This window comes from Plecotus auritus (genome assembly GCF_963455305.1).
Source record: "Plecotus auritus genome assembly, chromosome: X".
Taxonomy (NCBI): Eukaryota; Metazoa; Chordata; class Mammalia; order Chiroptera; family Vespertilionidae; genus Plecotus; species Plecotus auritus.
Window position 1 is genome coordinate 40,527,068 of NC_137784.1, and position 12,534 is coordinate 40,539,601.

The 12,534-nt window shown below is 36.9% G+C and overlaps 1 protein-coding gene across 2 annotated transcripts in view; it reads right to left on the reverse strand.

Annotated features, from left to right (window-relative positions):
• Positions 1-7,721: 7,721 nt before the first annotated feature.
• ATP7A (ATPase copper transporting alpha) overlaps positions 7,722-12,534 on the reverse strand; it is a 233,049-nt gene continuing 228,236 nt past the window's right edge. For both annotated transcript variants that reach the window (XM_080653268.1, XM_080653267.1), the window contains 2 exons: positions 12,182-12,284; positions 7,722-11,791 (listed from right to left, as the gene is read on the reverse strand). In XM_080653268.1, coding sequence (XP_080509394.1) covers positions 11,515-11,791; positions 12,182-12,284 — 380 coding nt within the window. In that variant the 3' untranslated portion in view covers positions 7,722-11,514. The remainder of the gene's footprint in view (positions 11,792-12,181; positions 12,285-12,534) is intronic.

Genomic DNA, 12,534 nt, shown 5'->3' on the forward strand with positions numbered 1-12,534 from the left:
ACAAGAAACCCCACTGTATGGGAGAACATATTTGCAATTGGTATCACTGATAAAGGTTTAATTTCCAACATCTACAGGCAGCTTATACAACTTAATAAAAGGAAGATAAATGATCCAATAAAAAAATGGGCAACGGACCTAAATAGAAGCTTTTCGAAAGAAGACAGAAGGAAGGCCAAGAGACACATGAAAACATGCTCAAAGTCACTAATTATCCGAGAGATGCAAATCAAAACAACAATGCGATACCATCTCACACCTGTCAGAATGGCTATCATCAACAAATCAACAAACGACAAGTGTTGGCGAGGATGCGGAGAAAAAGGAACCCTCGTGCACTGCTGGTGGGAATGCAGACTGGTGCAGCCACTGTGGAGAACAGTATGGAGTTTCCTCAAAAAACTGAAAATGGAACTCCCATTTGACCCAGTAATCCCACTCCTAGGAATATATCCTAAGAAACCAGAAACACCAATCAGAAAGGATATATGCACCCCTATGTTCATAGCAGCACAATTTACAATAGCTAAGATTTGGAAACAGCCTAAATGCCCATCAGCAGATGACTGGATCAGAAAACTATGGTACATCTACACAATGGAATACTATGCTGCCGTAAAAAAGAAGGAATTACTACCATTTGTAGGCACTTGGATGGAATTAGAGAACATTATGCTAAGTGAAATAAGCCAGTCAATGAAAGAAAAATACCACATGATCCCACTCATTTGGGGATAATGAAAAACATTATAAACTGATGAACAAAAAGATAGTTACAGAGGCAGTAAAGCATCAAACAGACTGTCAAATTACAGTGGTAAGGTTAGGGAGAGGTGGGGGAAATAAGAGATCAACTGAAGGACTTATATGCATGTATATAAGAGTAACCAACGGATGCAAAACATTGGGGGGTGAGGGCATATATGGGAGTGGGGTGGGGGTGGGGGGCAATGATAAGATATGTACACATATAATACCTTAATAAAAATTTGAAAAAAAAAAAAAAAAAAAAAAAAAAAGAAGTGAAGAATAACATAGCTGAAATAAAAATAAAATACCCTGGAAGGAATCAAGAGTAGACCAGCAGAAGCTGAGGACAGAATCAGTGAAATAGAAGACAACGTAGAAAAAAACACCCAATTAGACCAGCAATTGGAAAACAAATTAAAAAGTAGGAGGAGAGTCTAAGGGAGCTTTGGGCCAACATGAAACATAACAATAGTCACATCACAAGTATACCATAAGGAGAAGAATCTGATAAAGGAATAGAGAACATGTTTGAAGAAATAATGGCAGAAACTTTCACTACCCTGGTGAAGGAAAAAAAAATCACTCAATTTCAGGAAACAGAGAGTCCCAATCAAGATGAACTCCAAAAGACCCAAACCTAGGCACATCATAATTAAAATGGCAAACATTAAAGACAAAGAATCTTAAAGGCTGCAAGAGAGAGACAGAAAGTTACCTACAAGGGATCTCCCTTTAGACTGTCAGCTGATTTCTCAACAGAAACACTTCAGGCCAGAAGGGACTGGCATGAAGTATACAAAGTAATGAAAAGCAATGGACTGAACCCAAAACTGCTCTATCCAGCAAGGCTATCATTCAAAATTAAAGGTGAAATAACCAGCTTCACAGAAAAAAAAAATAGGCTAAAAGAGTTTATTATCACTAAACCAGCACTGCAAGAAATACTAAAGGGACTGTTGTAAGAAGAAGAAATAGAGCAAGAGAAAGGAACACAGGCATAAAGAGTAAAAATGGCAACAGGTAAGTACCTATCAATAATAACTTTATGTAAAAGGCTTGAATGTTCCAATCAAAAGACATAGGGTAGCTGAAGGGATAAAAAAACATGATCCATATATATGCTGTCTAAAAGAGACCCACCACAGCCCTAGCTGGTTTTCCTCAGTGAATAGAGTGTTGGCCTGTGGACTGAAGGGTCCGAGGTTCGATTCTAGTCAAGGGCACATGCGCAGGTTGTGGGCTCGATCCCCAGTAGGGGACGTGCAGGAGGCAGCCAATCAATGATTCTCTCTCAACATTGATGTTTCTCTCTCCCTCTCCCTTCCTCTCTGAAATAAAAATATTTTAAAAATGCCGAAACTGGTTTGGCTCAGTGGATAGAGCGTTGGCCTGCGGACTGAAGGGTCCCAGGTTCGATTCCGGTCAAGGGCATGTACCTTGGTTGCGGGCACATCCCCAGTGGGAGGTGTGCAGGAGGCAGCTGATCGATGTCTCTCTCTCATCGATGTTTCTAGCTCTCTATCCCTCTCCCTTCCTCTCTGTAAAATATTAATAAAATATATTTTTAAAAAAATATTTAAAAAAATTTTTCTTAAATAAAAGAGACCCACCATAGAACAAAAGAGTAACACAGAATGAAAGTGAAGGGATGGAAAAATATTTTTCCATGTAAATGGAAATAAAAAAAAGGAGGCATAGCAATACTCATATAAAAAAATAGACTTCAAAATTAGGTGATAAGAAAAAATGAAGGCCACTTCATAATACTAAAGAGAATGATAGAATAAGAGGGTATAACTCTGATAAACATATATGCACCCGATACAGAAGCACACAAATATATATTTTGAAAAAAAAGTTCCGGAGGGAGGTATCAACAGTAATACAATCATAGTAGTGGACTTAAACACCACACTGACATCACCGGATAGATCTTCTAGACAAAAAAATCAACAAGGAAATAGCAATCCCACACAACACACTGAATCAGATGGGATTAATTGACATTTACAGAACATTTCACTCCAAAGCTACAGAATATACATTCTTCTTAGGTGCTCATGGGTCATTCTCAAAGATAGACCACATGTAAGGACACAAACTAAGTCTCTACAAGTTCAAGAGGACTGAAATCATATCAAGCACCTTCTCTGGCCACAATGGCATGAAATTAGAAATCAACTACAAAAAAAATACTCAAAAACATTCAAACACATGGAGGCTAAATAAGCATGTTATTAAACAACTAGAGGCCCAGTGCACAAAATTTGTGCAAGGGGCTCGGCCCCTGCTGCTGCAGCCGCTGCCTCAGTCTCGGCCCCCCACCGCCGTGGCTTCCTCCAGAAGGTTGGCTGGAAGGATATCTGGTCTAATTAGCATATTACCCTTTTATTATTATAGATGAATGGCTTACCAAAGAGATCAAGGAAGAAAGAAAAAACTTCCTGGAAACAAAGGAAAAGGAACACACAACAACCCCAAATCTATAATCTATGGGACACAGTGAAAGCAGTCCTGATAGGGACAGTCATAGCATTACAGGCCTACCTAAAAACAAACAAACAAACAAAAAACTTCTGATATACTATCCAACCATACAAATTAAAGAATTAGAAGGAGTACAAGAAAAGCCCAGAGTAAGGAGAAGTAAGGAAATAATAAAGATTAGAGCAGAAATAAATGACATATAGATGAAAAAAATACAAAATATCAATGAAGCCAAGAGCTGGTTCTTTGAAAAGATAAACAAGATTGAAGAACCTATAGCCACACTCATCAAGAAACAAAGAGAGTACCCAAATAAACGAAATCAGAAATGAAAGAGGTGAAGTAACAAATGACCCCACAGAAACACAAAGGATTGGCTCTAGCTGGTTTAGCTCAATGGATAGAGCGTCAGCACACAGACTGAAAGGTCCCAGGTTTGATTCCGGTCAGGGGCATGTACCTTGGTTGCAGGCTCAATCCCCGGCTTTGGTCGGGGTGAGTATAGTAGGTAACCAATTGTGTCTCTCTCACATCAATGTTTGTCTCTATCTCCCCCTATCCCTTCCACTCTCTCTAAAAAAACCAAAATGGAAATCCTAGGGTGAAGATTAACAAAAAAAAAAAAGAAAGAAAGAAAGAAAAGAAACAACAAAGGGTTGTAAAAAAAATACTATGAACAACTATTTCCAACAAACTGGACAATCTGGATGAAATGGACATATTCACACAAAAATACAATCTTCCACAACTTAATCAAGAAGAATCAGAAAACCTGAACAGGCTGCTAACTACTAATAAAAATGAAGCAGTAATAATAATAATAAAAAAAAAACTCCTAGCAAACAAAAACCCTGTTCTGGTCTGCTTCAAAGGAGAGTTTTAACAAACATTCAAAGAAGAACAAACACCAAGCCTCCTCAAACTATTAAAAAAAAAAACAAGAGGAAAAACACTTCCAAGGTCTTTTTATGAGGCCAGCATTAGCCTAATTCCAAAACTAGATAAAGACACTACAACAAAGGAAAATTATAGGCCAATATACCTGATGAACATAGATGCTAAAAATCTTCAACAAAATATTAGCAACTTGGATCCAACAATATATTAAAAAGATCATACACCATGACCAAGTGGGATTTATTCCAGGGAAGCAAGGCTGGTACAATATTTGCAAATCAATAAATGTGATACATTACATAAACAAATTGGAACACTAAAATCACTTGATCATATCAATTGATGCAGAAAAAGCCTTTGACAAAATCTGACACCCCTTTTTGATAAAAACTCTCAGCAAAGTGGGAATAGAGGGATCATACCTCAACATAAAAGTCATATATGACAAACCTACAGCCAACATCATACTCAATGGTCAAAAATGAAAAGCATTTCCCCTAAGAACAGGAACAAGACAGGGATGTGAGCTTTCATCACTCTTATTCAACATAGGACTGGAATACCTAGCTACAGCAATCAGACAAGAAGAAAAAAATAAAAGGCATTCAAATTGGAAAGGAGGAAGTAAAACTCTCATTATTCGAAGATGAGATGAAAACCCTAAAGACTCCACCAAAAAACTATAAGATTTAAAAAATGAATTCAGCAATGTAGTAGGTTACAAAATTAACACCCAGAAATTGATGGCATTCTTATTTTTAATTCTTTTTTAATATATATATATATATTTTTATTGATTTCAGAGAGGAATGGAGTTGGGAGAGAGAGATAGAAACATCAATGATGAGAGAGAATCATTGATCAGTTGCCTCCTGCACGCATGTGCCCCGAATGAGAATTGAACTGTGACCTCCTGGTTCATAGGTCGAAGCTCTACCACTGAGCCACGCCAGCTGGGCTTGACAGTATTCTTATATACCAATAATGATCTCTCAATAAGAGAAACTAAAAAGGCAATTCATTTCACCATTGCAACAACAACAAAATTAAAATACTTAGGAATAAACTTAACCAAGGAAGTAAAAAGCCTGTACTCGGAAAACTACAGGACGTTGAAAAAGAAATAGAGGAAGATATAAACAACTGGAAGAATATACCATGTTCATGGCTTGGTAGAATTAACACCATTAAAATGTCTATAGTAGTACTACCCAAAGCAATGTATAGATTCAATGTAATCCCTATTAAAACACCAATGGCTTATTTCACAGAAAGGAACAAAGTTGGAGGGATAACAATACCAGATATCAAATTATATTACAAAGCCACTGTAATAAAAAACAGCCTGTACTGGCATAAGAACAAGCATATAGACCAGTGGAACAGAACAGAGAACCCAGAAATCGACCCAAGCCATTATGCTCAATTAATATTTGACAAAGGAGACAACAGCATCCAATGGAGTAAAGACAGTCTCTTCAACCTGGCTGGTGTCACTCAGTCGTTGAGCACCAACCCATGAACCAGGAGGTCATGGTTCAATTCCTGGTCTGGGCACATGCCCGGGTTGCAGACTCGATCCCCAGTAGGGGACATGGAGGAGGCAGCTGATAAGTGATTCTCTCTCCACTAATATTTCTATCCCCTCTCCCTTCCTCTCTGAAATAATAAAAATTTTAAAAAGACAGTCTTCAATAAATGGTGTTGGGAAAATTGGACAGATACATGGAAAAAAAAAAAAAGAAAGAAAGAAAAAAAAAGAAACTAGACCACCAACTTACACCATACACAAGAATAAACTCAAAATGGATAAAAGACTTAAATATAAAACCATAAAAATCTTTGAAGAAACCATAGGCAGTAAAATCTCAGGCATTTCTCATAGCAATATGTTTCCCAATATATCTCCTAGGGCAAGGGAAACTAAGGAGAAAATAAATAAATGGGACCATATCAAAATAAAAAGCTTCTGCATAAGAAACCATCAACAAAATGAAAAGGGAGCCCACTGCATGGGAGGACATGTTTGGCAATGATACATATGATAAGAGGTTAATTTCATCTTTTTTTAAAAATATATTTTATTGATTTTTTACAGAGAGGAAGGGAGAGGGATAGAGAGCTAGAAACATCGATCAGCTGCCTCCTGCACACTCCCTACTGGGGATGTGCCCGCAACCAAGGTACATGCCCTTGACCGGAATCGAACCTGGGACCCTTGAGTCCACAGGCCGACGCTCTATCCACTGAGCCAAACCGGTTAGGGTGTTAATTTTCATCTTACCGGTTTGGCTTGGTGGATAGAGCATCGACCTGCAGACCAAAGGGTCCTGGGTTTGATTCCTGTCAAGGGCATATACCTTGGTTGCAGGCTTCTTCCTGGGCCCTGGCCCTGGTCGGGCCCCATGCAGGAGGCAACCAATTGATGTGTTTCTCTCACATCAATGTTTCTCTCTGTCTTTCCCTCTCTCTTCCACTTTCTCTAAACATCAATGGAAAAATATCCTCAGGAGAGGATTAACAAGAAAAAAAGAGGTTAATTTCCAAAATATATAAGGAACTCATACAACTGAACAAAAGGAAGACGAACAATCCAATTAAAAAATGGGCAAAGGACCTAAATAGATACTTCTCCAAAGTGGACATACAGATGGCCAAGAGAGTATGAAAAAAATGCTCAAAATCACTAATCATCAGAGAGATGCAAATTAAAATGACAATGAGGTATCACCTCACACCTGTCAGAATGGCTATTATCAACAAGTGACAAATGCTGGCGAGGATGTGGAGAAAAGGGAACCCTAGTACACTGCTGGTGGGAATACAGACTGGTACAGCCACTGTGGAAAACAGTATGAAGTTTCCTTAAAAAACTCAAAATGGAACTGCCATTTGACCCTGTGATCCCACTTCTAGGAATATATCCTTAGAAACCTGAAACACCAATCAGAAAGAATATATGCACCCCTATGTTCATAGCAGTACAAATTACAATAGCTAAGATCTGGAAACAGCCCAAGTGCTCATCAGTAGATGAGTGGATAAAAAAGCTGTGGTACATTTACACCATGGAATACTATGCAGCTGTAAAAAAGAAGGATCTCTTACCCTTTGAGACAGCACAGAGGAAACGAGAGTATTATACTAAGCGAAATAAGACAGTCAGAGAAAGACAATTATCACATGATCTCACTCATATGTGTAATCTAAAGAACAAAATAAACTGATGAACAAAATAGATCCAGAGACATAGAAACATAGAACAGACTGATAGATCTTAGAGGGAAGGTGGGGGTGGGGTTGTGGGTAGGAAGATTAACCGAAGATCTTATATGCATATATGCATAACCTATGGGCACAGACAATTGGGTGTTTAAGGCCTGGGGCGGGGGGAGAGGCGGGTTTGAAGGGTTCAATGGGAAAAAAGGGTACATCTGTATTACTTTCAACACTAAAGATAAATTAAAAAAAAAGAAAATTAGTATAAAAATAGCTAATAATTTGACATGAATATATATACATTTTATTGATAAAATAATATTTTTAAATATTGAAAACTAAGAACTAAACAAACAAAAAATCCAAATGGAGTTATTCCAGGAATGTTTTTATTCTCATTAAAGTAATCAATAACCAGATGCCTCACCCCCAAAAAATAACAAGAGTAAAATAAATATTAATAAAAATCATTTTAAAGCAAGATCCACAAGTAATGGAAAATTTTTCTAAGAACATACATTCTTGATTTTAAGCTGTGTACATAAAATATATGTATGCTTAAATTTTTGGAAATGTCTGTCTACAGTGCTATTTAAGCATTCTGAACAACGAATACATTTGAAAAAAGAATACTTTTTAAAAAGTTAAAGCACAATATAAAATTATTTATTCACAAGACATCAAATTTTACACTCTAAAATGTTGATACTAAACAAGGAAAAATAGGATTTCTATTTTCACAAATAACAACCATACTTTATACTATGACACTAAATACTTTAGTTGTGTTTTAAGCTTTGAAATTCAAAAGGCATCTTTGGATATTTAAGATAAAAGGCGCCCCCCAGAGTTGAGTCCGAATCAGCACTGGATATCAAAACATCTTTGTTAACTTCAGACTGAGGGCATGGTTGCTGAATGAATACAGAAGAGTGATAAAGGAATAACAAATAAAGAACTTCAAATATTAAATTCAAATATACAGTAGTGCCTCCTTATCTGTAGTTTCAGTTTCCCCTATCAGCTATACATGGTCAACCATTGTCCGAAAATCTTAAATGAATAATTCCAAGAAAAAGACAATTCATAAGTTTTAAATTGTGCACCATTCTGAGTATTGTGATGTAATCTCACACTGTCTCAGTCCATCCCACCCAAAACATGAATCATCCCTTTGTCCAGCATGTCCACATTATAAATACTCCCCACCCATTAGTCACTTAGTAGCCATCACAGTTAACAGATTGACTGTCATGGTATCACATTGCTTGTGTTCAAGTAACCCTCATTTTACTTAATAATGGCCCCAAAGTGCAAGAGTAGTGATGGTGGCAATTTGGGTATGCCAAAGAGAAGCCATACAGTGTTTAAGTGAAAAGAATGTATGTAGGGAAAAGCATAGCATAGTGTTCAGCTGTATCTGCAGTTTCAGGCATCCTCTGGGGGTCTTGGAACATACCTCCCACAGATAAGAGGAACTACTATCAATCTATTTTCCTTCTATAGGGTAATATGTGTGTACATATGTGTGTATTTATATATGTACATGAACAGATATACACACATACATACACATTTCTAATATTTGTTCTCACTAGTAACCAGTTTCTTAATGCTAATTTTAACTGAAAGCAATGTTTTTGATCCTCTCTACATATCACCTCTCTCTCTCCTGTAAATCAGGGTGCTCTATGAAGCTAATGGGAGTTCAGGATTGCAAAAGACAACTTGTAGTAGAGAACTCAAAGATGGCTACATATATTTAAAGCAGGATTGTTTCTAAACAGCATGCTTTGTGTTCTGGTAATAAGGGCTGAAATTATATCCTTGATTTTTCCCAGACTATAGGCTGCTCTTCTCACTATCTTAAAACTTTGGGTCCCTTGGCAGGTGGGGCCAAGAGCACAACTCAAACGCACACATAATAATAAAAGTAACTGGCTTCAGAGAGAGAGAGGAAAAAAGTAAGAGAGAGTGAGTGACGGGAGGGGTGCTTCTTTTTTCAAAAGTCTAGTATACACCTATCGTATTAACTGTTTCTTCTGGAAGAAACAAGTTATAGTATGATGGGCCACTGGAATAAATAATAAGAAACATTAAAATTCAAACTGGTAGCATGGAAGATGGCATAGGCATTGGTCTAAGAAAGAGCCTAGACATACAAACTCATTCTTATTTCATTAAAAATGTGTTTGCCTTTCTAGATTAATAGCACCTTCATCAAGTTTCAGTTCTTTCTTTAAAATAGCTGAGATAAAAATGAGATCTTCTCTAAATCTGAAAAGACAACATGGAATAATGTAAACTTTTTTGTGTGTGTATGAAAAGATGAGAGAGAGAAAGTAGACTGGAAAGAAACCCATCCCCCACTACCATCTGATTTCAGACTCTGCTCTTTAACAATGATTTTTAATATTTATTACTGACCTCAAGCAGAGAAAAGAGTTAACATTTACTGAATACAAACCCTATGTACTAGGCACTGTGTTAGCAGCTTTATGGCAATGGGAACAAAATATTGGAAATTTATTTATGAGTTCACTTACATATTCTACATATGAAATCCATCTTACAATTACCAAGGAAATTTTAATAGTGATACAAGTACAGTACCAGATCTCTGGCCAATGTATAAACTCCCAGGCACTCACAGAGGAATTTCTAAATTTATATGGTAATGAGAACAAACCTCTGAATTTGCCAATCACACTAATTAGCAAGTGCATAAGTTTTAACTAAAGAAAAGTAGAGATTGGCCTAAAAGGTATCACAACCTAGAGAAATTCTCATTTCTGTTTTATAATTTATTGTATTTTTGGTAAAAGAAGTTTTGTATAATAGCATTAAAAGTCATTTTGAGTGGTTATCTAAAACACTAAAAGACAATTAAAATCTATTAAGTTATATATACCAGCTAAGGACAAATATATACCACATAAAAGGACAAATTTAGTGAACCCAAGTAATTTTTTATGACCCTTATATGTTAAAGATGGTAAAAAAAAATACCTTTAAAAATGTTTTTATTGATTTCACAGAGGAAGGTTGAGGGAGAGCAGGGGGTAGAAACATCAGTGCTGAGAGAGAATCACTGATTGGCTGCCTCCTGCATGTCCTCTACTAGGGAGCGAGCCTGAAACCCGGACATGTGCCCTGACCGGGAACCAAACCATGACCTCCTGGTTCATAGGCCGATGTTCAACCTCTGAACCACACCAGCTGGCAGTAAAAAATTCTTTGAAAAGTCTTTGATCTTTGAAAAAAATCAATTGTGGAAGAAGCTTAAAAATCTTAAGTTTCTGGATTGAGGCTGATAGACTACACTAAAAACAACCTAGAGCTGAACTCTGCAGGAGTGAATTGAAAGCTTGCACCAAGCTAGAGTGTCACTGAAGGAAGAACCTGATATACTTTTAACAACAATGGAAATATGAGATGGGAAGCAGGGAATGCTAAGGACCTGTAAAGTCTTTTGAACTACAAGATAAAGAAAGGAACAAGATATTGGAAATATTGTGTTAATTTTATCAATGAAAAACCACCCATACTTAGCTTACTCAAAAGGAGATACAAAAGAAAACATACTGGGTCATCTAAGAAAGCAAATACAAAGACAAAGATGTACAGAAATAAGGGGGAAAGAAAGCCTATAATAATGAAGGCATATCTATTTTCAAACAGTTTCTACTATTTTCCTTCTAAAACTAGATGCTTTACACAGTGCTTTGAAAGCCACTGTTTCCCAATCTGGCAGGGATGAAGGCTCAAGAATCTCCTCAAGATCATGCTCTAAAATCTTCAAATTTTTAATTATCCTTCTCTTGAGGTTTCTTTTGTCAAATAAAAGAATCATCTATCACTTTAGCAGCAGTTTGGCAATCTTCCATTGAAGGGCTTGCTGTAAACCTCACTGGCCTACCTGATTGGTTGCTAGTGAAAACAAAAAATAATGGAAGTTTATTTTTAATAAAGCTGGGTTCAGAGCTGATACCCTGAAAAGTATATTTTTGTTATCAGAAAAATGCAATCCAAATAGAATCCCTAATATAAGAGCATAAAACCTATACAAAATCCTTTCATAATATTTTGAAAAGCTAAGGTGGCATCAAGTATACTGTGTCAGTGTATAAAACATGAGCTCGTAGCACTCGTTGTGGCCTGTTACAATGCAGTGTCGTCATCTTCCCTGCAGTCCCCTACCAGGAGTGAATGCTTGTCAGGTTCACTGGTACCAACGCTGTTTAGGGACCGTTTATCAGACAGTAGTGAGTTTATGGAGGCTCTGCTGTAATTAACAATCCGGTCCAGCAAACCCAGTTTAGGAGAATTTCTTGAGGTGTCATCTATTCCGACATGAATGCTGATTTCTGAAGGATTTTTCTGTCCCATGTGACTTCGGGCATGCAGTTCGTAATTCTCATAAGTCGGTTTCCTATAACTGGACACATGCAAAAGTACACTAGTTTGAAATAACCAAATGTGAACTAGATGCTTGTTACATTAAAAAATGAAGAGATTTACCTGTATGAAATGTACAAAGATGGTCCCTGCTAGGAAAGCTCAAAAGGAATGGTGTGTAGTCACATGATCAGAAATCCTACCTCTCAGAGTCTATGTACTCGATTTTACCCCACTTGGTGCTTGTGCTTGCTATGTATAGACTATATAAGGTGATAATTACATAGGTGACATTTATTATTAAGACAGTTTGGACTTATTATTAAGACTATATAAGGTGATAATTACATAGGTGACAGTTATTACCAAGACTGACTGTGGAAGATAAAAGTAATATAAAACACAAATGTGAACAAGCCATCATACTTACAGTTTAAGGAAGAGAGAAGAAAGTACTACTGAAACAGATGAAGCAGCCATTGCAGCAGATCCCATCCAAGGCTGCAAAACCAAACCAATGGGCATAAACACTCCTAGGAAACAGGTGTGGATTAGTTACAGCAGATAGTACTAAACAGATCACCAATGTGTTTCTAATACATATTTACAAATCATTTCCTCATTTGATATTTATTCAGCAATTAATATTCCTGTTGGTGGAAATTTATGTGGTTGTCAATTTTTCACTAATAGAGTATTGCCGTGAACATTCTTGTGCATGTCTCCCTGTGCACGTGTTTGAGAATTACTCTAGAGCAGGGGTGGGCAAACTTTTTGACTCGA